We start from the raw sequence: 26,677 nt of genomic DNA on the forward strand, positions 1-26,677 counted from the left end.
CTTGCATAGACCTCACAGCGGGCGGAACTTGTCATAAAGTCCGCAAAACTAAAGCCCACCCATTTAGAGGGAAGATATGATTGGTCAATTGTACTGTCATTTGACAATACTCTCTCCTTGAGTTACTATAGCGGGCCCTCTGTGAATGTAGAGAGGGACCAACAAGCGCTCCCGTCTTCACAGTAACTCGCAGAGACGGCATTTAACCCTTCACATTCCAACACAAACTGAACAGGCAGATTCGAAGGATTTATTTCTTTGGAAATGTTATTTTAAATATAATTAAATCAAGTTATTTAGGTTGAACTAATGAAACATTTAACAAAAAAAATATATTAAAAATAATATTTAAAAAAAAATGTTTAATGTTTTCAAATATTATTTTTTAGAATATCTTAATACCTAGAGGGCCCTGACGGCTCGCCACTGGTTTCAGAAATAATGCTTGATGAGGTTTGGAACATAATATGGTGTTTAATAACGGCAGCGTTTAGCTGAGTTTCTGCTGGCAGACACAGAGCTCACTGCTTGCATGTGGACGCTCCAAAGGGGCATGGCCATCAGCAGCTCCAAAGGGGCATGGCCATCAGCAGCTCCAAAGGGGCATGGCCAGCAGCAGCTCCAAAGGGGGCGTGGCCAGCAGCAGCTCCAAAGGGGGCGTGGCCGGCAGCAGCTCGGTTACATTTAAAGGGCCAGACCCAGAATCAGCACTTTAGTAACAGGGCTGAAATAGAGGGGTATGAGGCATGATGGGTGATCTGTTTTTGAGCAAAACACTTCAGAGACATATTTTTTATAGATATGGCCCTATAATATATTGTTCAAATATAGCATAACAGTTGAGCTTTAAGATAAGCTTAGGGTCATATTTTACTAGAGACAGGAATCCTAACCTGATGCTTTATTTGAGTTGCTGAATGCCAGTTATATCAATTGAAAGCTATTCATAATTATGCACATCTCTCTGAAACATAATGCATTCTTCATCATTACAACAGGCAGGAACAGACAGAGCCACATTGGATGCAGAAATCTCTCTTTACATTCCTTCAGCTATCTTTTTTTATCCAAGACGATGTATAATAACTAGACCCCGTGCTACTCTGTGCTTTTGCTCCTGTGGTAAATAACGTCATAACCCGGATGTAGTAATCTGGTTACATTACTTTTATATTGTGAGTCTTAAATTAGGTTACTTTTAAAAGTGTATATCTTTAAAAACTGCGTTGTTGTATGATCACAGTTGATTTCTAATTTTAAATAAAAGGAAATAAATTCACAGTTATTGTAAAACAGGAGTTAAATCCATTTCTCGCTTATTCAAAGAATGTATCTCACCATAGTGATATTTAAATGATCGGGAAACTACGTTGTAATGATAATAAATCACCTCCCTCTTTCAGATTAATGTCGATTGTTATTATTTAATATTCTTTGCAGAATTTGGCCGTGTAAAATGTCCTCTTGGGTTGCCGTACAGCCAATGCGTGACGTTATAAGCCTAACGGACCCTGTGCTGATCTGGTAGGCCGTGCACATATGGTAGCTACACCGGCAATAGCGTCTCTTGAACCTGCAGTGTTTTGACAGCACTTTCTGCGGTTTATTCCCCTCACGTGCGCGTGCCCACCTTATGACTCCTTTACTGGAGTTCACAGCGGGGCGGGGAGTGTGGGACAGTGTTCTTTCCTCTGAGGATGAGCAAAAAGTAGTATACGCCAAGCTGTGACTACTGTAGAGTTATATTTGTATTTATTCATGTTAGCAAACTATGGATAAGCTTAAAATGGGAATAATTTGGGTAAAACTGTGAGCTGCATTTGGGGCCTGTTGACATGTGTTTTTGAGGACAAAGGAAGATGGGGGAAGGTGAGAGCATGTCCTGATTTGCATTCAACTTAGAACGAGCTACAGTGGTTGTGATGTTAGAGAGGTCCCTTGGGTTTCTCTGGTGCTTATCAATAGTAGCAGTTAAGTGAATACTGTTCAAACAATACCTGTGTTTGTGTTTTATATTGATTTCTCTGTTTTATCCTTTCATAAATGTAAGGACTACAAATGGCTATAAACATTCTGGGCTGGTTGGAGTAAACAGGGTTTTATGGCTCTGTGGGGGAGGTGTAGGTATGCAGGCCTTGAGACCTTTTGTTGGAAAGTGAGCCTGTTTGGTTTCCTGCTGCGTTTCCTGCTGCGTTGCGTCTCCCAATGAGATGACCTGAAAAGATGACCAGCTGACCTAACACCAAACCCCTCCTTCTTACTCTGGTATATATCCGGTGGATCCCTGGCGTTCGGCCTCTTCTTCACATGCTGCCCTCGGGTGAAAGTAGCTCTGCAGTATGCGGACTAGAGCAGGAATATGGATTCCTTCCTGTATTATAACCAGCTTCATAGGAACGCGCGGAGATTTGAAAAGCGGACCAGTTATCCCTCCAAATCTCTAACACTACTCCTCACCCACGTGACCAAGGAAATCGATCCAAAGAGCCCTTCCGTAAACACGGGGGCTCCCAGGAGACCAACACGGTCTTTTTGGAAAGTGCCATGCGGCGTGATCCCCCAGGGACATCACACGGCAAGCCGCGGTGGCCACACCGTAGACCAGGGGTGCGTTTCACTTCTCTTATTTTTCATTTCATCGCTCCTCAGTCTCGATATCACCGGAAGTTGATTTGTCTGCGCCATCTTGAGTAGCGTCCCAGTAGCATTATTTGTGCCGGAGGACCGAGGATCGCAACACATTCTCACTCCCAACCCGTCACATGTTGACAGACGGTCAGGGCCCCTCCCCGTCACTCTATTACGGACAGGGTACCCCTTGGAAGTCCGTTTTACATTGACTTGCATAGAGCTCCCAGAATGTTGGGATCGCGGCGAAATGCTCTCCGCAGATCCATTCTCACAGCGTTTATCAACCTTTTTCTTACTCAATATCAAGCCACACTTATTGTTTTTACTTCTTTATTTTAATTGAATAATGTAGGACTTTTGTTGCCGTCAGTTATGGGGAGAGTAGGGGCTCAGAATACTGAAATCTGTATTGTTTCATCGTTTTTTCCTTCTAATTTTGTATTATTTTCTAAACCACACACTGTTATTTACTCAACAATAACACATCATTATCCTTGTGTTTATTTATTTGTTTGATTAATAAACACAAGTTGGAGTCCGTCAGGACCGAGGGTCTGAGCAGCTCATAGTAGTTGCTTTAGAGAATTGTACACCCGGAATTAAGTATTCTCTCCGCTTCGCTTGACAAACACTGTGATAGTCCTCAAGCTCTGTGATTGGATGTTTGAGTGTGCGCCGAGGGTTAAGCCGAGTGTCGAACAACACTTTGAAATGGGATGGAACCAAGGCAGACTGTCCAAAACTGGATTTGAACGGGTCCACCCCGTCCCCCACCCTGTCCCCAGAACTACACATGCTGGCTATTGTGTGTTTTGCAACATGTTCTCTATGGCACGTCTCTACTGGGAATTGTAGTTTTAAAAAACGTTTTCGTATTTCCCATAAAAGGAAAGTTGCCAGTATTAAACTATGTACATCCCTGGAGGTTTAAAGGATAGGAAACACTCAAATTTCCATCCATCCATCCATCTTCTCCCGCTTATCCGTGGCCGGTCGCGGGGGTAACAGTTCCAGCAGAGAGCCCCAAACTTTCTTTTCCCTGGCGTCATCAACCAGCTCTGACTGGGAGATCCCAAGGCGCTCCCAGGCCAGCGAAGAGATATAATCCCTCCACCTGGTCCTAGGTCTACTCCTTGGTCTCTTCCCAGCTGGACGTGCCTGGAACACCTCCCTAGGGAGGCGCCCAGGTGGCATCCTAACTAGGTGCCCAAACCACCTCAACTGGCTCATTTCGACGCGAAGGAGGAGCGGTTCAACTCCGAGTCCCTCCCAGATGACTGAACTTCTCACCTTATCCCTAAGGGAGACACCAGCCACCCTGCGGAGAAAACCCATCTCGGCCGCTTGTATCCGCAATCTCATTCTTTCATGACCCATCCTTCATGACCATAGGTGAGGGTAGGAACGAAAATGGCCCGGTAGACAGAGAGCTTTGCCTTCTGGCTCAGCTCCCTTTTCGTCACAACGGTGTGGTAAAGCGACTGCAGTACCGCTCCCGCTGCTCCGATTCTCCGGCCCATCTCACGCTCCATTGTTCCCTCACTCGAGAACAAGACCCCGAGAAACTTGAACTCCTTCACTTGGGGTAAGGACTAATTCCCTTTGCAGCAAAGCAATATATTAGTACTTTGTCAGGCTTAATATGTATACCCCCAAAGCTTTTTTCTTATTCAAAATAAGATCTTAACCTAAAGTATTCTTTAATGTTTAAATACATCCTTATTAGGTTGTCTGTCTGTGTCTCCTATTAATATCTAATAATGAAAATAATACATTTCAATAACGTTCTTTAACCACCAGGTGTCCCTTTATATCAGCTGTGCACCGTTATGGTGTAAATATACCAATACTGATTGGATCAAATATAAAAGTCAGCCGAATTAGTATTGATACTGCAAGGAGACGTATATTGCGAAGAGAAATTGAAGATTTTGTTTAATTGCTGATATATTTATGATCCACGTCACATATTCAGTTTCGGCGGCAGTTCTTCCTGTTTGTCTAGAAGTCTTCTGATCAGGGCTCTATAAATAGCGAACTACGGCAGATATGTAATATTTAATGCAGCCGAACCGTGTATTACAATGCCGTTATGTGGTGACCTCCAAAGAGAAAAGCAAGCCAACTCTGAATAAAGTATTATTTTATTTTTTTTAAATGTTTTCGGATTTCACATCAACAGGAAGTCCGGTTAACTAAAATGTCCGTGCGGAACAATACCCATAGATCTGTGGGTGAATAATGTCAATCACCACATTACACACATCCCTTCACATTTCAATTTTAATTTACATTAAAGTATTTCGTGAGGCCTTCTAAAATGTTTTTAAATATAATTAGGGTTGTAGTTGACTGAATACACAACAAACAATGAAGAAATAGTTGTATCTGTTCGCTGCCAGCTGCTCCCCCCGGGATCCGAAAGTGGCGTATAGCCTGTACTTCAACATCAACGAAAGTGCTCGATATGCTGTATTGGACCAATAAACTAACACAAACTAACTGCATCACTATAACATGATGATGATGATGATGATGATGATGATAATGATGATGGTGATAAAGAATGCATCTAACGTTCCGCTGTTCATTATAATATAAAAACAGAGCATTAAACAAACCATCATGCTCTTACTTTTAAATCATGCGGAAATGTCGTCATCAGCAGGCCATCACGTGGTTTCCAAACATCACCGATTGACACGAGTAGATTTTAGCCGAGACCGGCGGAAAATATGTCTCAAAATTCCGTGTGTGTAAAAAGACGATCCACAAGCAGAAATGTGAGATCCACGAGCAGAGATTTGAGATCCGCAAGCGCATTTTTGGTCGACAAATACAAAATGGATTCAAAAAATGCCTGATCGAAAGTTGTAAATGTTAAAGAGATATTTCCAGAACTTTTTTTTATTTGTGAAAATATTTAGCGTATTTGCAGATCCGTTTTACACTTGCACATTTATTTGTGAGTTTGCAAATCTTTTAAATGCATTTGTGGATGGTGTTTTACATTTACAAATCACATATTTACACACAAATTATTTTCATGTTCACACAAATAATTATGAGACATATCCATGCCCATATGCGACGCCGGTGTCAAACGCTTTGGACAGGTCAATAAATAGAGCTGCACAACTCTGCTTATTATCTAAAAAACTCGCCACATCATTTACCACTTTCATTGTGGCAGTGATGGTGCTGTGTTGCTTTCTGAAGCCTGACTGATGTTTAGACAGGATGTCATTTGTACATAAAAACTCCTTTACTTGTTCACTCACTAGGCGTTCGAGCACCTTCGCCAGAACTGACAATTTAGAGATTGGCCTATAGTTATTTAAAATAGTTGCCTCCCCTCCTTTTAGCAAAGGCAAGACATAAGCTGACTTCCATACTTTTGGAATTGCATTTGTGTTGAGGGAGAGGTTAAAAAGAGTAGTAAGAGGAAGAGCAATAGAGAGAATGTTAATCTAACTGGGTTTTGATAGATAACATATCTCTTTTTCTTCTCTCAATTATTTTATTTCTATTGTGCACTCTAATCAATATTAATCCAAATAATGTTCGTTTATACATTTTAAGAATGGCGTTTATCTTTTTTGAGAATGAGTTCTTATTTTATTTTATTTATTGGGGTCTAGAGATGATAGATGATACAAATGTTTGTGTTGGTAAATGTGTGGCGGGGGTGTTTGTGAAAATAACGGGGACAGAGCTGCTGTCAGACGAACAGCTGTGCGGAGTCATCACGAACGATGTCGCTTCACGTGACGCTCCGGAGGAAAGGACGTCCCATTACTCTTAAAACTCATTTCCCTGCTTCTCGTGGTTTCCTTGCGTCTCGCCATGCTTCCCTGGTGGGAGGGACTAGACGCAGGGAAACGACGCAAGGAATCGATTTAACCGAAGTGAAACACACCCCAAACTACTAATTCGGCCGATGATGCGGCCAAATAATCGCTCTGATCTGGTGAGGTGGGGGCATCTTGCGGCTCTTAGCAATGAGCGAGATGCCAAAAACACCCGTACACGCCCTGTCTCGCGGCAGCGGGGCAGAGGCTCTCTGCCCAGCCGGCTGCCTGCTGGGAGCAGATGGGCGCTCCGCCACCATGGTCATCACCTAGGGGGAAGTAGGGAAGTACATGGACGCCGGACCCGGAAGTGCCCGACAACGGCAAGCGGAGCCATCCGACCCGCTGGAATGGCGAACGTGAATGGCACCGCCTCGGCCATATCCTGGTCCCCCAAACACTCGAAGGAGAGGTGGTGGGGTTTGGCACCCGCTATTTAAGCTGGGGCACGAAGGACAGGCCCGGGTCTCTTGAAGTGGCGACTCCATGAAGGTATGATAACTCTTTCTTCTTCTTTCAAACGTTTGACTTTCTCTGCTTCAGTTGTTGCTCGCTGAAGAGAAAAGGATAACAGGAGCAGGAGGCGTGGCCACCTTATATACGGTGGCCTTGTGCACGCATTCAGGTAGGCCCGCCCCGAGGGCCGGCTACGTTTATAGATATCTCAGTAGGTGAATGCTCGTATAGTATGGTCAAGGGGTAGTAGCCATAGAGTCCAGTAGAGGGCGGAGCCTGTGTAAGATAACCCTTAGGCGCGTTCACACCGCAGTACTTTTCCCACTTTAGTTCCGATATAGTTCCGAAATGTTGCGTTCACACCAAAAAGAGCCGGAACTAAAATTAGTTCATGAGAACCTTTTCACCCCCTTTTAGTCCCTGCTAGAGAGCAGGGACTTTCGTGGGAGAAAAAGGTTCCTATGTCTGTCCCAAAAAGTTTTGTGAGGCCGCCATTTTATTATCCTCGCATTAGCATTATTAGCATTAGCCCAGCGCAGAAACGCAGAGAGACTAACTTATGGCAACACAAAATAAAACATGGGAGTGGTGGAGATGAGGAGGTGTCGGCGTTCTGGCGATTTACTCGGAAGGCTTCAGTAGAAGCTGCTGGGAGTCCCAGCAGCTTCTACTGAAGCCAGTCCCCAACTCCGGGGACTTCCGGCCGGGGACTTTGGGCGGCAGTATATGCCGTGAAGTGGTTTGCGGCCTGCCAGTAAACCCAAAGAAGAAGAAGTGACGTCAGCGGCTTCATTTGCCTAATCCTCCCCCAGGGACTTATTCCGGTGTGAACGCGATCTGTACTTAGTTCATGAGAACTAAAGAGTTCTCATGAACTAAGTTCTCATGAACCTTTGTGGGACAAGTACTGCGGTGTGAAAGCGCCTCTTGTTTTCATTATTTCTTTACTTGTTTATGGAGCAGCATGTTTTCCAGTGTGGACTTTCATGGTTGCAACAGTGATTCATTGATTTATCTCCAGTCATTTATGATGCACCCCTAACATGTTCAAGATAACAGATCCACACGTATAAAAGCTCTCTGCTGATCAGTGAAGGCAGGTCTTAGCACTGTGAGCATGTCATCTGATCTGTGTCCGTTTCCGGGGCTCTCTGTAGCTAGTGTGACATTCAAGAGTTATGTTTAGAGTTCTGCAGACTGTATGCATTACCTTGCATTAAATTGCTTTAGGTAGACCGGATGGCCATCCAATCATATTCTTTCAGGCAAAATAAAAAAAAGAAAGGACCAATCACAGTCCTGCCACAGACAGATATTGGATTTTTTTTTATTATTTGGCAGTGCCCTTGATTTATTTATTGCTTTCAATATAGCAAAAATGTTTTGGGATCAGATTACCCACCCTATCTTTAATGCATCAATATTCATAATCCAATTAAAAAAATAATATTAAAGTACATTTTGATTCTAATACTGTTGTAAAAAATAAATATAAGTACAATTTAAAATGCAGGAATTTGACCTGTAATTACTTTTTCTACATGGGGTACAGCTGTTTTTTATCCAAGCAAACTATCGGAGTACTGCGTCAACCGATATAACAAGAAGAATGAACACTTGAAATGAATTGAATACACAGATATTATTATTGTCAGATCTATGTCCCGATATAGGACAAAACAGTCACACACTGACAGCTGTCTTTCTTGTCCTCAGGATGTTGGACTTGCTGCATTCAGGATAGTCAGAGTGGAGGCCAGGTGTATGGATTGCTGTCATATGTGGGGTGGGGGGGTTTAGTATTATACTTATACTTATATAACATACTAAAGCAAAGTCGTCACATTAATAGAAACATAGCTATTCTACTCTCACATACTATAAATAACAACAATAATGACATCAACATGAATCAGATGTAAAGTATGAAAATGATCGGGGTGCACAAATTCACGACCGGATTCCTGTGTCAGAGAGAGAGACAAAGAGAGAGAAAGTTTGACATTTTACAATTATGTCATTTTATGAAAAACGAAATCCATCATTATCATTAAGAAGTAAAGAAATGTGACCGTACATGCTTTACTTCTCCTTTTAAATAATAATTTCCCTGGCCTCGTTCAAATCTTTGTTTCTGCTCAGGCATGGCCAGAAGTGTTTGCTGATGATGAATCATAAACAACGTTCTGTATCTTCTGAGCCCACTGGATGGCGCTCTGCTCAATAAAGGGTTTAAGCTCACTGAATGGCAAGCCCTTTCGATGTTTCTTTGAACCGAGATTGCCATCTAGTGGGCTGAACTACAGCTTCATTTGGAGATGACCAACCGCCTGTCCTGATTTGAACCATCTTTTTATTCTATTGCCATAATACAAAATAACCTTTAAACAAATCACATATTTTGCTGAACACTGCTAAAGAGCTCTTTATCATGGCACTAAAACCAGGGGAGGAAACCAAAGTCCCAGGATGCTTCACCAGTGATACGTTTTGTCTTGGTGCAAAAAGTTTCGAGGGCGAACATATGAGCGAGTGTTCCAAATAATCAGAACACCTCTAAAAGGAATACAACACGTTTGTTGAACATTATGGATCTGGTCCATCCTTTTCTTCACTATTTGCAACAGAGTTTAATTGCATGTCTTAAGCGTGGTTACTACAATGACTTTCAATCAGTTTGTGAAATAAAAACAAGATTTACCAATAAGTCCCACCTTGTTAATGAGATTTTTCTTTGAACATTTACTGTGGTCACTGTATAATGTCAGCCAGCTTGTCATGGTAGTACTCATAGTTTTCTTTGCAGTCCTCCCACAGGTTCAGGGGCTGATCCTCGTTCTCCACAAATGTCTCCCAGGCGTAGGAGAAGTCCAGAGGCTTCATCACCCGCAGCTTACAGCCAGCAGCATGCAGCGCCTTCAGCCCGTCCTGGATCTCTGGCTCCTCCCACTCAAAGAGCCGAGCAGAAAAGATGCTCAGCTTCACGTTGGTCCTGGCCTTCAGCACTTCAGCTATCTTTGTTGCACAAGCAGAGCATGGACTTGAAGACACATACCTGAGAGCAAAGTAGATAAGGAGAAATGCTTTTCATTTCCAAACATGCTTACACGTCTCTGTTCATTTTAAGGATAAACAGATACAGATGCATTTCATATATGCAGTTAGAACGTTCACATTTTTGCATGCAAGTGTGTTCCTTAAGGAGACATTCACCACGTGACGTCACAGTCAGGTTTCTGTCGAAAGATACAGTTTAAAAGTGTTTATGTGAAAGAAGATATTCTGAACGGTCCAGCTCACTGGGAGAGCAGGTGAAGACCTATAAGAGGGTTGTTCTAAAATACGAGTGGTGGGCCTTCTCTGCTGGCCTAAACACTGTCAGAATCACTAACCTTTTAATATAGTTGTTTTCATTCATGTATGTATTAAATCAGCCTGTCATTTACAACGTTCTGCTCTATTTGGCTTATTGTCATTATTTATTTTGCTGACATGTGTATAGTTGACTTAATCTTCATCTGCATTACTTGCACATTGATCTGCAACATAATCTGCACTATCATTTTCTAATCTGTTTCTTCTTGCACTGTTTAATTGTTTTTATCGTTTTTTGTTTTATATTGCCATTTCTACAATGTAGCTACTGTGCATATGAGATTAAAGCCTCTGAATCTTGAACTGAATACATTATTTCCAATAATCTGTTCTCTTCATTTTATAACTTTTCTCTGTGTTGCGCTCGGTTGCGCTGCGTCCAGTAATGGTTGTTAATGTTGGAGCTTTAATCCAATCATATTTCAGTCAGAATGTGTTGCTGGGTCAAATAAATATGTCTGAGGCCTTCAGAATCGACCTTGTAATTTAAAACAAATGGCAATGAAACTGTTGCATTGACCAATCAGATTTAGAGTTGGCGAAACTGGGGCCATCTTGCAGGCGTATGATGACGTCGGAATTTTCACGTCCTTTGATTGGATTGTCAGCGCTACTAAACAGTGTTTAGCGTGTTGAGTGTGTGTATCTACCGGTAGCGACCTGCTAGCAAACGGCATCTGTAGCGTCCTTAGCAACTACACACTCTTATTTTCGTGTAAATCTTAAGGCTGTTTTTTTAAACCCACAATGGCTGACAGCAGAGGATACATTTATTTGGTGAAGCTAGCAAGTCTGTCACAGCCGGTGAAAGGGTTCGTCTGCCACTTTCATTTCCCTAACTACAGCGAACTGCACACTACTACTACTACTACTACTACTACTACTACTACTACTACTACTACTACACACTGCTGGGAACGCCTGATATCCACAACTGATCCACTGTTTGGAGCCATAGAGGGTTTGAAACTTGAGTTGTCTAACCAAGGCAGCAGCGAGACACAAAGCACTGCCGGACACTTACAAGAGTGGATCTACAGCTTAACGAACAGCAGGGAAATGGAGCTCCACTATGGTTTTTACCAGAAATACGACTGGACAGACTGGACTTTCAGCATTAGCCTCCATGGTGATAGAACAGGACTTATTATTGGAACTCTTGTTGAGGAAAGAAAGGAGGATGGATTTTGTGTACAAATAATCAATGTATTGGTGAGTAAAGGCTATAAGGCTTTAATTGAAATGTCTTGTCATTTTATGAAGTAAATATTGATGCTTCTGCTAGAGAGGATGTATGTATCTGCGGTGGCTGCATTGAAACTTGTTGAATTGTGTTGTTTGGGTTTCCTGCTTTAGTAATGACATTCATTCTCGCTACATAAGATACCTGTCTGTGATGCAACACCCTGTTACACTACGTTTCTTTATAATATTAATGGTTTCTATAGCCGTGACCAGTGCTGGAATTGGGCCGGTACTCACCGGTACGCAGTACCGGCACTTCTGGTTCTGACCCATGGAGTACCGGCACTTCTTTCTCAGTACCGGCATGCTGGCGGTACTCCGGTACTCATGCACCGTGCCAGTACTCAACACTCTCCCGCCGTTCTTATTATACATCCATATATATATATATATACAGCCGCCCGGTACTCAGTAGATGCGTCATGAGGTGCCGAACGGACATTCTCATCGCTCTAACCGCTGGAGTTTCACAGCGGCTGTCAGCTGTTTACTCCTGTCATTCAAACAGAACGTGCTGGAGAGGGGGCGGGGCTTATCTTCTCCATGTAAATACTGTGGTGGAAACGACTATGTCAAAATTAACCTATTTGACCGTGATTTAATAGTAATACACGTTTCAAAATAATAATAATAATAATGCCGAAGTAACAACATACTGAAAACTGTTAGTAAAACCATGTTTTAATGCTTTACAATTTACATACCTAGATGCACTTGTGTTGTGTTTATGCAGTGCAACTCCCACCCAGTGGGTGGCTATGTAGAGTGATAGAACAGAGCAGGCACGCCCCCGAGAGAAGGAAAGCAAGTCACGTCACAAATTAGCATTTCTAAAATGTTAGCGTGGATTAATAAAAGTGCAAAAAGACAGCGGTTGTCGCCGGAAGAAACTTCAAATACAGAGAATGCTGTGCCTGTGTTAGAAATTGTGTCTGATGGGGAGCTTTCTTTGGTTGATCCTCCTGCTCCAAGTTCTAGTGCATTAGCATTAGCACTAGCTCCGCCGCCTCCTCCAGAGCCTCTAACGTTAGCTGCTGCTGGCGCAACTGCCACCACCAACACCGGGCAAAGCGATGCACCTGACTGCTGGACAACGGACCAGGTGCAATATTTTTGCAAGACCAATGCATGGCTCCTTCTTAAAGATAAGAAGCTAGGATGTCGGATATGCAGAGATGTCAAATCTTTGGGAATACACACTGGACAAGGACTGAAACTGTCAACTGAATGGGGTGAGTGTGCAGTGTCTCATTTCGGTGTTGACAAGGGCAAACAACAAGCTAGCCTGAGAAAAAAAATCAAAGAACATAAAGAATCACAAGCCCATGTAAAAGCTGCTGACATCCTTACATCTGCTTCACGTGAAACTATTCAACATCAAGTGCAGTCTATGCATAAATCTGAATTAGACACCACTATCAGAGTTTTTCGAACGGCATATAAAATTGGCAAACATAGCCGGCCATTCACAGACATGCCAATTGATTTCAATGTACAGAAACTGAATGGGCTGAACGTGGGCAGAGTTTTGCACTCCAATAAAACCTGTGGCGAAATCATCGACCACATAGCTCATGAGCTGAAGAAAAAAATGGCAAAAGACATTACAGAAAACCAAAGAAAACTCTGTGTTTTGGTCGATGAATCTACCACTATTAGTGGTAAAACGGTGCTTGTTGTGTGTCTACGCTCAGCATTAGCTGATGCTGAGCCCGAAACGTTTTTTTGGGAGCTGATCGAGTTGGATGGAACAACGGCTGATGACATCACAAAGGCGTTAATGGAGTGTCTTGGAAGAGATTTTAACGAGGACTTTTTAGGTCAGTGTTTCGTTTCTTTTGCATGTGATGGGGCTTCAGTCATGCTAGGGAAGAGAACAGGCGTTGCTACCCAGTTGTGTAGTAAATTCCCAAGCCTGTTTGTGTGGCACTGCTCCAATCATCGTCTAGAGCTGGCAGTTGGGGATGTGGTCAAGGAGGTCTCAGGGCTCAATCATTTCCAGATCTTTTTTGACAAACTCTATTCCTTGTTCCATGCCTCCCCCAAAAATCAGAGGCAGTTAGCGCAGTGTGCGCAAGCAGTCGGACAGCGTCTCCTGGTGATAGGGCGTGTTTTGTCCATCCGCTGGGTGGCTTCAAGTGAAAGGAGCGTCAGAGCAGTCTGGGAAAACTACCGAGTGCTTCATGATCACTTCAAAAATGCTGCAAACGACACGAGCAGGGATTCCAGAGACAGAGCAAAGTACAAGGGCCTGGATGATGTGCTCACATCTGCAACGTTTGTCAGCAATCTGGGACTGATGTACGATGCGCTCACAGAGCTCAGCGACCTCTCTCGGCAACTCCAAAAAAGAGAGATGACACTGCCTACAGCAGATAGGCTCTTAACTCGAGAAATACGAGTTTTTGAATCCATGGTCACCATGCCTGGCCCACACATGACTACAGTTCATACAGCTCTAGCTGAGAAGTCCTTCAAGGGTGTTGCCCTGCGTGAGAATGGCAGGCTTGTACAGATTCATGCAGGTCAGTTTTTCCGCAGTATGGTAGAGAATCTGAGACACAGAATGACTTCCACAACCTCCTCTCATGTCAGCACAAGAGAAATCCCATTACATGGCCGGGAGGCCCGGGACAATCAGCTAATCCAGGACATGAAAGTTATCCATCCTGGAAGTTGGCCTGAAGAGGAGTTAGACGTACAGTATGGGGACGTAGAGGTGCTACGTTTGTGCGAAGTGCTGAAAGTGGACAGAAGAGAGACTGTTCAGGGCTTTCGCGAATACAAGGAAACCAGGGCATCCCGTACACCTGCTGCCATGGAGCCTCTACTGAAGCAGTCCGAACCATCGCTGTCTCCACTAGTGAGTGTGAGCGGGCATTCAGCTGCATGAACGATATCCTTACTGCAAAAAGGAATGCTCTCTCTGTCAGCCGACTGTCCAGCCTGGTTTTCATTAAATGTAATGGACCATCACTAGGACAGTTCAATCCGGAACAGTATGTGAGGTCCTGGCTGGCAAAGGGAAGGAGAAGTGCTGATGAAAGAGCCTGTCCAGCTCCAGCCCCTGATACTGATGTCCCCAAGGCCTTCTGGAGCCTTTTCTAACAATGTGAAGTATATTGCAAAGCAGCTCACCCAGTGAGAAGACTTTTGGCATAATGTGCCGATTTGTACAGATCCTGGAGATAGAAGGACTTCAGACCAACCAGGGAGTTATCTGATCAGCTTGGTGTTCAATGTAACTCTTTACCATGGCTCAGACTTTGTTACTTGCAGTTACAGTTTCTCATTTTAGATTGTGCAAATTTTGCATTTGTTTTTACATGTTCTTTGTTCATGCTCTTTATCATTTTTCTGAGTTGGAAAGTTAGATTGCATCATAGTTTACTTTATACATATTTGTATTCTTCAGTGGTGAAGTATATTGCAAAGCAGCTCAGCCATGTGAGAAGACTTTTGGCACTTTTTCGTTTTTCGTTTTCTGAGTTGGAAAGTTAGATTGCATTCAAAATGTACAGAAATACTTAATTTTGTTAAAGCTTTTTATAAAAAATGCTTCTGACCAGAGCTTTGTTTCCTTGTCATTAATGTTGAACACCACCAGAGGGGCTCTCACCTGAAAGGTCTCTGCTTCATGTGTCTTCAGCAGAAGATCTAGACTTTGATTGCTATATTTTCAGTTAATATTGACCTTACTGAGCTTTAGCCATATCCGCTGCCTATCATAACAAATGTTAAGTACAGTGAACCTTTCTAAAATATACAGTAGTAAAGAGACAAACCCACCAGCATTATAGTAGCCAAATTCTTGTTTGTGGGCTGTATATATAAAATTGACTTGAAAAAGTTGCTGATTTTAGAGTACTGGCACCTTTTTCATTCCAATTCAAGCACTGGCCGTGACGTCATAATGATGATATTAAGAGGTGGTTTGATTCAGGTAGGAAGCTACTGAAGGCTTAGGCGGGAAATACACAGCCCACTACTGTAAAATACATATGTGGTTTATTTCTGCATTGAAGATCATAAAAGCATTCATTCAAACGCAAGTGGCAAAAAAGAAATGGAAAAAACAACAATAAAATTTTCCCGATTTAAATAAGGTAATTTTAAATTAGCAACCTTCTCTATGCCACATACCATGGGACAGTTCAAATATGTTACGTACCAGGTGACTGTGTATTTGAGTGCAGGGTCGTAGTGAGGCAGGCATTGTGGGAAGAAGGCCTCTTCAGCATGAGAGCCGGAGTGCTCGTCCTCCAGATATCCCCGCAGCAGCCCATCATCAGACGTCCCACAATCCACCAGGTAGCACAGGTAGGTCTTATTGCGACCTGAGGAGTACTCCACGTTCTTGAACTGGAACTTAAAGGCAAAAGGATCAATCCGGTCCCTGTGTATAACAGAATAAATGAAAGAAACATTGGTATGTTACTTTTCATTTTTTGGCATATTAAATATTTCTCTGTTGATCTGCAAAAAAGTGTTTAAAGTAAAGATAGATTTCCTTCTATTGTTCAAACGAGCTATGAATGTAACTTTAACAAACAGATGAAATCAATGTCACTGTATTAATGGTGTATTATCCTGGTATTTCATCCCTAATTGTTTTACAAAATATCTGCAAATAAGTAAAACTGCAGCCTTTTACAATCTTTAAGCTGGGAAACATCAGTCAGTTTGTCGTGAAAGAGGATATTGTGTTTTGACAGAGGAAAACATTCCCTCAAAAAATAGTATTAATAACCAATGCAACGTAGCCACTGTCATGCCACTGGGTAACTGTGCCTGTGTGTGTGTGTGTGTGTGTGTGTGTGTGTGTGTGTGTGTGTGTGTGTGTGTGTGTGTGTGTGTGTGTGTGTGGTGTGTGTGTGTGTGTGTGTGTGTGTGTGTGTGTGTGTGTGTGTGTGTGTGTGTGTGTGTGTGTGTGTTGATTGGATTGTCAGCGCTACTAAACAGTGTTTAGCGTGTGTATCTACCGGTAGCGACCTGCTAGCAAACGGCATCTTAGCAACTACACACTCTTATTTTTGTGCAAATCTTAAGGCTGTTTTTTTAAACCCACAATGGCTGACAGCAGAGGATACATTTCTTTGGTGAAGCTAGCAAGTCGTTGGTCCTTTGGAAAGCCATGAACACAGCAGCCTAAAAGACTTCCCTCAAAGAGGAACACTGATCAAATGCTGATATATTCTTCAACATTCCCCTCTGTCCTAGTTCCATCCACACACAGGTGAAAGCAGCCAAACATCAACACAATCACAATCTGGAACCAAAAGATTGTCTGCTAAAGGAATTCAGAAGGACAGCTGGAAGCATCTGAACTGATCAGATCCTCCTCTTTATGGAATGTATGGTAAAGGTATTTCCTGTGGTTTAAAACCTACTGGTGGACATTAACTCTCTGGGGTATGGGTTTGTGTACATCTTTGATAATATGACTTATTAGTGTGTTCAGAGTAGAGGGCATTAGGTCGGCACACCAATATCGGACCAAGCCGAGGAACACAGGAAAGATGCTCCCCTAATTCTAAACAAGCTTATTCTGGCTGGGAAATTAAGCAATTTATACAGGAACAGACTTGGTTTGCACTTTTTTCCGTTTTAGATCAGGGCATCTACATTACCTACCAACCCACAACTGTCAAAAGACATGAGCATCATCTTTTCCGGTAACTTATAAACATGATCATGAATTAAAATACGTGTCAAATTATCCATTCAAAAGAACTTGTGTCCGTCTATCCTATCCTATTTTACAATCCAACACTATTTAACTCGAAATTTCCTCCCAATTTGTATTTCAAGTCAAGTGTTTTTCAAATGTTTCTACACTGATTCTTTATCTTGACTCGTGAACAACAACAATGTAATACACACATTTTTTTAAATAATAATGTCCCCAACTGATAATGGAAAGGTGGATTTTGAAGGGATGTTAATATTTACATTAACATTTGCAAAAACAAACTCAATACAACCAGCTGAGGTGAGCTCCTCTGTGTAAAGTCTGCAGTGTACCGGGTGAAGAGAAGTGGCCATGCTTTTTTACGAGTTGATCTGTTATCTTTGTTAACATAATCTGCACCGGAGCAGCTTATGTTTTCAGTTACAATGCAAACTCCCCCGAAGTAACCCACCATGACAACCCTTGGTTAAACCTACAATTAGCTCCACAACCCCAAAACCTGCTTCATAGTTCACGGATCTGGTCTGGTCTATTTTGAGAGATTTGCATATTTTCCAAAGATACGTTGAAAAGGGGAGATCCTGCCTAAAGGTCAGTCAATCCTGGGCGTAGCAGCAGGCCGAGCCTCCGCACAAGCTCGAGCCCCCGCTCAGGGCCTGAGCCCCCGCGCAGGACACAGGGCCGAGCCCCCGGACAAGGCACAGAGCCCGAGCCCCCGGACAAGGCACATAGCCCGAGCCCCCACACAGGGCACAGGGCACAGAGCCCGACCCCCCACACAGGGCACAGGGCACAGAGCCCGAGCCCCCGCACAGGCCACAGAGCCCGAGCCCCCGGACAGGGCACAGAGCCCGAGCCCCCGCACTGGGCCGAGCCTCAGTGCTATTCACCAGTGAGCTTTACTGGGGCCCGGTCTTTTAAATAGACAGCAGGATATTATATAGCCACAGCACCTGTTTTTGTTTTGTAGGTCAGGCGAGCATGAAAGATGATTATATGGTGTCCGTTTGAAGGATCTAATTTAACCAATCTGCAATTGCTGATCATTTCAACTGTATGATTAGTAGATTGCTTTTCCTGGGAAGCAGTTGTTATAAAGCAGGCCAGCATACTCTTTATCTCTGCCAGTCAACTCAGTAAACGCATGTTACACATTGTTATTATTAAAGCATGGGAATGCACTATGTGTGCGACTTCAAAGCAGTAGTCTTCAGCTGTCATTTCAGTTGGGCTTTGGAAAATCCCACTCCATCAGTTTGTTTTCTTTTATTTACTATACGTGGAAAGATCAACAGAAGATATTGAATATAGTCCATCATGCTATTTTATTTTCCAAACTGAAATGTATTGGTTTAAATGATGCAGAAAGAAAATGGGTTAGCATGGGCTATTATTCTTCATGGATTCGGAAGAGTAAGTACTTACTCTAAAAACTATATTTTCTTTATTTCATAGCAGGTACAACAACATGCACCACTCCTGCTGTTACAGTAATGATGCACTGTGGCGAATTGGGAAATTCCCATTATTCCGAATAAATTCCCTATTGGACCGGAAGCCCATTTGTCCGTTGGCCCGTTGTGTCGAAAAAATATGGCCGTTGTTTCTAAGGCCCATTATCCTAAATATACACTGTCCCTAAAACAATTATTGCTATTATTGAGCAGAACTAGAAAAGCACAGAGAGCACAGACCATGGCCAACATTCTGACCAGGCATACGAGCCCAGCCCCAAACAACAAAGATCTAGCCAGCCGGGTTTGCTGAGTTAAAGGAGATGCTTGGACAGCTTGAGATATGATGGTACATTCAATTATATTGGCACATTTTGTTAGATGTTTAAGTTTCTTTTGATGCAGACAGGAACTCAGACACGGTTCATGACCTGTTGAAATCTTCTTTCAACTCACTGCTGGCTAAACCCTGGGACCAACAGTTTATTTTTCCAATGGCCACTCCCACTACAAATGTTAAAACCAGTTCTCTGTCCCTATCTCGCTATGTAAATAGAAATGAAACTTTTCTTGCAAGAGCCTGAAAATCTGATCCAGACCAAAAAGTTATTTGTTCTGTTGAAAAAAAAGCAATCATTTTTGTCATTTTGTCATTCCATAAAAAAATGTCTTGACTTGTTCATAGTTATGCACAAAACAAGTCAGTGTGGCGTTAAAAGTTTTTGAAAGTTGATCTCCTGGGGGAGAGCACAGGCATGGGGGAGATGATAGCTAAGCTGTGCTACTCTGGAAGTGGGAAGTTTTAATACAGCTTTAATGCAGCTTGCTTATTAACTTACACTGACTGACTCAGCAAATCATGAAAATGCTATTCCCAGTGTGCGCCCCAATTACATTCCAGACTCCTAGTTTTCTTTAACAAATTATTTTAAATAAACATAGGATCAAAATAAATCACATAAACCACTATGACTCAAGTCAGTCCCATGTCATCAATATCCAACTTAAGTGTAATGACTAAAGTCATTTAAATGATCTCAAGTCACTTTGCAAGTCATCAAAAGAGTGACTGGAGTTGACGTAACGGAATATCTGCCACAACTGTGTTTCAAAAAGCACAACAACAAAATGGACGCAACTACAACAAAGTCTCTGTCCTCGCACCTCTTTTGTGATATACACTGCAAAAGTAAGAGAAATCTGGAATTTTCCAAGAAACACAATGGTTATGGTGAAAAACACTAAGAATATTTTATTTTATATTATTGTTATTCACGTTAGAGATTTGTCTAAATCAACATTTGCACACTTCATACTTACTGCAATAAAACAACACACACAATGTAATACCCAGAAAACAGGTTACATTATTTTATAGATGTGACATTGGGGGGCAGGGGGGGGGGTTCAATCATATAATCAGTGTCTGCAAAGTATTACTCATCATTCTCACTATGCCACACATAGTGTTTCCTCTTTAGGCATGAGCAGTTGAAAATACAGACAGTTGACTAAGGTCTACTTTAAGAGCATCTCATTGAAGCACGTGGATGTGTGGACCCTCTCTGCTGACACAGCAGTCACAGTAATGGCATTCACAGCCAAAGACAGTTAGTCAATAAAACAAATGTAATCTGAGACTGTTGGAACTCAACCTTTAACTATTGATGTGTTTCATATACCAAAAGTAGTTTTATGGACCTACCCTTGGATGATTTCAAATGGAGGTAGTTCCATTGGCTCCACCTGAAACTCTCCATTCTGGTCGGTTGCTGCTGCTCCATTGGGGGCTCCTTCTTCAGCTCCCTTCTCCACTGCCGGAGCTCCTTGCTCGGCTTCTTTCTTCACATCCTTTACATCCTTTGACCTTTCAGTGGTCTCTTTTTCTTTTTTTTCTTTTTTTTCTTTTCTTCTCATTGGCGTGCGACTTTTATCTGCCATGGTGAAAGAACGACTGTCAAGAGAATTTGTGAGTTCAAATAGTCAGCATGGAAAGAATTAAGATGAAAAAAGAAGATGGAGAAGAAGAAAGAAGTCTTGAGACTTGAACATACAGCAGCCAAGCCGAAAGGAAGGGAAACCAAGTGAGGGGGAGGTGGCAGGGTCCAGCAACCAGAGACCACACGTACCAGAGAGAGAGAGTGAGAGAAGGAGGGGGGAGGAGATGCTAGGATCACAGCATACAGTTCACATGTTTGTCCATAAACCACTTATTTATCTATAAAATGTCTCAGCAAGAAAACCTTTTTCTGATTAAAGCTGAGTTTACCTTCATGTCTCCAAAGGTGACTTTATAGACCTTTGAGAGGGAACACTAAATACTTGATAATGATTTTGGGCAATATCAATCTCACATCATTTGTAAGATTTAAAGCTGTATAACAACTCTGCATAAAATATTATCTATGAGCAGGTTCAATCTAAAAATATCTCTATTGGCACTGGCCTTTAAAGGTTCATATAGGTCAAACCATGTCAGATACACACAGGCAGCTGCAACTCACACCAAGCAGGACTATTTACAGACCATGAGGGGGGGCAGAGGACACTTGAGTCTGTGCTTTTCGAGAGCTAAGATAGCAGCTAAAGTTATTTACTGATACATAAGACACATGCAACATTTCTGGGCAATGTGGAGAATGAACTATATAAAATTGCATACTGTGATGAATAAGCTTAACATGGCTTAAAGTTATGGTCACCAACCTTTTTAAGCCCAATATCACCGACCTCGGCCTAGGTGAAAGGCGAGATCTACTATTGCAGAATTGAGTGAAAAAGACAGCCCAGACAGTGCTTCCAATTTGAGGACTTGTATGTAGGCTAATTGCATCTCAATTACATCAAATCATTTGGTGCAACTTCCAATTTGATTCAACAAAGAACACAACATAACTAACGTTTCAAAAAAGATCAATATATATATTTAAAAACACATCATACCTATTATTTCAAGTTTCATTCATTACAATCCTAAATATAAATGTATGTAGCTTATTTTTCATTTGTTTGAGTGAATTAGTAAATAATTTTTTTGACAGCAACATCAACAAAGAAAAAAATAACATATTGCAGTGAGCAGATAACATAAGGTGCCATTTTAACTGTGAGGCTTAACAAACTTCAGGTCATTAATCTGCTTAAAAAGCTGAGGGTTAGACTAGGTTTCATTTTCAGAAACAAGTCCTGTTTCTCATTTGAGGCCAGGAAAAGGCTCTGTGACCTTTTGACCTGTGCTGGACTATGGTGAGCTGGCCCAAATACCTGGAGTGGATCCCACTGCCCTCTGCTCAGAGCTGGCCCAAATACCTGGAGTGGATCCCACCGCCCTCAACCACCAAAAACGGATAATAACACACTTCCTTCCACCTCCTCTCCGCTCCTCCCCCCCATCTCACATTCCTCCCCGCACTGTCAACCTGGACAGCCTCTTACCTCTTCAGCCTGTGACCACACCACGCCCCTCCCACTCAACTAACATTGCCCTCCTTAACATCCGATCACTCAACAAGAAAGCCCTCATCCTCCATGAACTAATCTTGGAAAAATCCCTTGATTTCCTTCTGCTCACCGAAACCTGGCAACAGCCCGATGACTTCTTCTCCCTCAACCAAACATCCCCCCCTGGCTTTAAATACATCACTAAACCCCGCCCCTCCCGCCGTGGTGGCGGCCTTGCTGTAATCCACAATCAGAACTGTGAGGAATTGCAGTATCTCCTTCTCCTTTTTTCTGTTTGTTTGTCTATCTGTTTGTCTGTCTTCCTGGCTGGGCGTGGTTGACCTACTTTCCGTTTTCCGCCAACTCACCTCCGCTCCTGTTTCTTATCATCACTGATTACCACTACTCACCTGCTGCTGCTTAAAACTCCGGTTCGATCATCAGACTTCGCCAGTTCTTCGTATACTCACAGTGGTAAACTCCAGTTCCGGCTGACTAGATTTTCTAGTCTTTTTGTATACTCTTCCTGTTGGATTTTTTCGTATGCTAATCCTGTTCTGTTTTGTGCCTGTTCCAGAAACTCCACATTCCATTCCGTCCTGCCTGCCACGTCCAGCCCAACCTCAGCCCTGCTCCACGTTCTCCCCACTCTGTTCAGAGTTTGCTTTGTCCCCTGCCTGGGTTTTTGTGGACTTATTAAATCCAGTCTTTTTGACACTTCACCTAAGTCTCCGTCCCAGTGTTCTTGCATAGCAGGTTCAAGTTTTTGTGTCTCTTTACGAGGAGCTTAACAGAAGAACTGGCCAAGAATGAACCCTGCAGGATCCGGAGCGGATTCTACCCCAATCCTTCATGCCCTGTCAAGTCAGGGTTCCCTCCTGGGTGAACACGAAAAGCTCATCCGAGCGTTGGTTGATAGTAACCGGTCTATGGCTCTTCATGTCTCCGAGTTGGCATGCCAGATCTCCGCTCTCACTACCTCGACGGTAGCATCTCAGGCCACTCCCAGTCCAGCTCCTTTGCCCTCTCCTCGCCAGGATTTTCCTATCACCGATCCTGAGCCATTTCACGGAGAGGTGGATAAATGCAGAGGTTTTTTGTTTCAATGTAACAAGGTTTTTCGCCAGCGTCCTGTTGCATTTGCTGCTGAAGCAACGAGGATCAATTTTGTTTTGGGGTTGCTCCGCGGGAGAGCTTTAACCTGGGCAGAGGCTTTAAACTCTTCTGTGGATTTTGACACTCTACGTTTTGAGAGCTTCTCTGATCGGTTCTCAGCTGTTTTTGATCATCCCAACTCCACTGGCTCCGCCGAGAATAAGCTGCTTAGCCTGCAACAAGGAAGCCGGACAGTGGCTGATTACTCCATTGAGTTTCACACACTCGCTGCAGAGGCTCGATGGGATGAGGCGGCTCTCAAGGCGGTGTTTTTGAGAGGATTAAGGGACCAGCTTCGGGACGAATTGGCAGCACGAGACGTTCCAGCGGATCTCTCAGAGCTGATTTCCTTAATGTCTCGTTTGGACGGTCGTCTGCGGGAGCGCCGAGCTGAGCGGACACGGAGGGATTCACCAGCCTCACTCAGTAAGCCCAGTTTTTCCTCCTACTCTGCTCCTCTTTCCCCCCGTCGTCCAGCGTGCGCACCTCTTCTCAGGAGGAGCCCATGCAACTGGGTCGTGCTAGACTTTCTCCGGAGGAGCGTCAGCGCCGGATAGGTGCAGGCCAATGCCTGTATTGTGGAAAGACTGCATATCATTCCCAACTGCCCAGTACGGCCAAACTGGGAGGCTCGTCAGTGAGATTGGGGTTCCTGACGAGTCTACAGCAATCATCTCCAACCCCATCCTTGACTCGTTTTCTAATTCCCGCCAAGCTCTGTGTTAGTTCTATGACATTGCCTCTCCAGGCTCTTATTGATTCTGGTGCTGAGGATAGCTTTTTGGACCAGGAGCTAGCTGAACAGCTGGGACTCTGCATGGAGCCGCTAGAGGAACCGTTAACTGCCTATGCTCTAAATGGACAAATCATTTCCTCAGTCACAGCACAGTCACCTCTTGTGACTTTAATCACCTCCGGAAACCACCGTGAACTTATCCAGTTAAAGGTAATATCCTCTCCTTCCACACCTCTGGTTTTGGGTTACTCGTGGCTACGTACTCACAACCCACACATTGATTGGGCTAAGGGAAGGATTATTGAATGGGATCAGCACTGTCTCGCTAACTGCCTGTGTTCTGCCATACCTTCAACTTCTGTTTCCCCAAATCCTGTTGTCTGCTCTGATGCATCTGTAGATTTGACTGGTGTTCCTGCTACTTACCACGACCTGCGTTGGGTCTTCAGCAAAGAGAGGGCTCTCTCTCTTCCTCCCCACCGACCCTACGACTGTCCAATTGATCTGCTCCCTGGAGCTCCTCTACCCTCCAGCCGCCTCTACAATCTGTCCCGTCCTGAGAGCGAGGCTATGGAGCTTTATATCACGGACTCTGTGGCTGCTGGTATTATTCGTCCCTCCTCTTCTCCTGTGGGTGCCGGGTTCTTCTTTGTAGGCAAGAAGGATAAGTCGCTACGACCTTGCATAGACTTTCGGGGGTTAAACAATATCACGGTCAAGAACAAGTACCCGTTACCCCTTCTCGCCTCAGCTTTTGAACCTCTCCAAGAGGCAACCCTGTTCACCAAGCTTGACCTTCGAAACGCCTATCATCTGATCCGCATCCGCCAGGGGGATGAATGGAAGATAGCGTTTAACACTCCATTGGGCCATTTTGAATATCTGGTCATGCCTTTTGGTCTCACTAACGCCCAGCAGTTTTCCAGGCTATGATCAATGATGTCTTGCGTGACTTCCTTAACCGCTTTGTCTTTGTCTACTTAGACGACATCCTGATTTTCTCCAGGAATCAGGAGGAACACGAGAACCATGTCCGCAGGGTCCTACAGAGACTGCTGGAGAACAAGCTCTATGTTAAGGCGGAGAAGTGTGAGTTCCACCAGAACCGGATCAGCTTCCTGGGCTATATCATCAGCCAGGGCAAGGTGGAGGCAGACCCTGGAAAGATCAAGGCCATGGTGGAGTGGCCAGTCCCAACTACAAGGAGGGAGCTCCAGAGGTTTCTGGGATTTGCCAACTTTTACCGTCGCTTCATCCGGAACTTCAGTAAGGTAGCTGCACCTCTCTCCAGACTCACCTCCGTCAACATCACGTTCTGTTGGACTCCAGAGGCTAACAGAGCTTTCATCAAACTCAAGTCCTTGTTCACCTCAGCTCCCATCCGTATTCAGCCAGACACAGAGAAGCAGTTTGTTGTGGAGGTGGACGCGTCTGACACTGGAGTAGGAGCAGTTTTGTCTCAGACGGCTGGTCCTGATAACATCCTCCATCCCTGTGCTTTTTTTTCACGTCGCCTCTCTCCTGCGGAGCGCAATTATGATGTTGGTAACAGGGAGCTTCTGGCTGTTAAGTTGGCACTAGAGGAGTGGAGACACTGGCTCGAAGGCAGCAAGCAGCCTTTCCTGGTCTGGACGGACCACAAGAATCTGTCCTACATCCAGTCGGCGAAGCGACTAAACTGCCGACAGGCCAGGTAGGCTCTGTTCTTCTGTCACTTCGACTTTTGCCTCACCTTCCGCCCTGGCTCCAGGAATGTAAAGCTTGATGCTCTGTCTAGGCTATACTCTCCTGACTCTCCCGAGCCTCCAGATGCTTCAATCCTTCCCAAGAGTTGTGTAGTAGGCGCCCTCTCTTTGGAGATTAATAACACCATCCTGGAGGCATTGAGAGAGCAACCAGACCCAGGTAATGGTCATCCGAACCGTCGGTTTGTTCCTGATGCTGCTCGCTCCAAGGTTCTACAGTGGGTCCACAATTCCCGGTTCTCAATCCATCCCGGAATAAACCGCACTCTTTCTTTCCTGAAGAGACATTTCTGGTGGCCAACGATCAACAGGGACACTCTGGAGTACGTTTCTGCCTGTGCCACGTGTGCTAGGAGTAAGTCCTCCCACCAGTCTCCTGCAGGGTTGCTCCAGCCCCTACCTATCCCTAGTCGTCCCTGGTCACACATCGCACTGGATTTTGTAACCGGCCTGCCCCCCTCCCAGGGCAACACCATAATCCTCACTGTAGTAGACCGGTTTTCCAAGTCGGCTCACTTCGTTGCTCTTCCAAAACTCCCGTCAGCCCTAGAGACCTCCCAACTCCTCACAGAACATGTTTTCCGGTTACATGGTATCCCTTCCGACATTGTCTCAGACCGCGGTCCCCAGTTCACCTCTCGAGTTTGGAGGGAGTTTTGTCAATCCCTAGGAGCCTCAGTCAGCCACACTTAAGGATAGAGGGTGTCATTTTTCTCATACTGATATTCTGAACAATCTGTTTTGTTGTATTTGCTGTAAAGTGTCTCTACTGTAGGCTAATTTAATTATATGTACAGCACTTTGGCTCGACCAAAAATCGTTTATAAATGTGCTATATAAATAAAACTTGATTTGATATCACCCCCAATCAAACGGCCAAACAGAACGAACAAATC

At 43.8% G+C, this 26,677-nt stretch overlaps 1 protein-coding gene across 4 annotated transcripts; it reads right to left on the minus strand.

Annotated features, from left to right (window-relative positions):
• Nucleotides 1-8,241: 8,241 nt before the first annotated feature.
• apobec2a (apolipoprotein B mRNA editing enzyme, catalytic polypeptide-like 2a) lies at nucleotides 8,242-22,756 on the minus strand. Of its 4 annotated transcripts, none has more exons than XM_034198668.1 (5): nucleotides 22,556-22,756; nucleotides 20,410-20,638; nucleotides 15,730-15,954; nucleotides 9,653-9,993; nucleotides 8,242-8,902 (listed from the first exon to the last, which is right to left on the minus strand). In XM_034198668.1, exons 2-4 carry the CDS (start codon nucleotides 20,619-20,621, stop codon nucleotides 9,690-9,692), a joined length of 741 nt encoding a protein of 246 aa, XP_034054559.1. In that variant the 5' UTR covers nucleotides 20,622-20,638; nucleotides 22,556-22,756; the 3' UTR covers nucleotides 8,242-8,902; nucleotides 9,653-9,689. The 4 variants fall into 4 exon arrangements, 3 of the variants coding, with proteins under 3 accessions (XP_034054559.1, XP_034054560.1, XP_034054558.1); XM_034198669.1 differs by lacking the exon at nucleotides 22,556-22,756 and adding an exon at nucleotides 21,411-21,435; XR_004567241.1 differs by lacking the exon at nucleotides 22,556-22,756 and having other exon boundaries at nucleotides 9,640-9,993; nucleotides 20,410-20,813.
• Nucleotides 22,757-26,677: the final 3,921 nt, after the last annotated feature.

Source organism: Gymnodraco acuticeps, unplaced genomic scaffold (assembly GCF_902827175.1).
Source record: "Gymnodraco acuticeps unplaced genomic scaffold, fGymAcu1.1, whole genome shotgun sequence".
Lineage (NCBI taxonomy): Eukaryota > Metazoa > Chordata > Actinopteri > Perciformes > Bathydraconidae > Gymnodraco > Gymnodraco acuticeps.

Excerpts from the sequence above, each read along its gene's own strand:
- apobec2a (XM_034198667.1), bottom strand. The coding sequence starts at position 20,645 with ATGGCAGATAAAAGTCGCACGCCAATGAGAAGAAAAGAAAAAAAAGAA. Across the intron at positions 15,955-20,409 it reads CCATTTGAAATCATCCAAGG|GGACCGGATTGATCCTTTTG; the intron begins GTAGGTCCATAA and ends TGTTATACACAG. Across the intron at positions 9,994-15,729 it reads CTCAAATACACAGTCACCTG|GTATGTGTCTTCAAGTCCAT; the intron begins GTACGTAACATA and ends CTTTGCTCTCAG.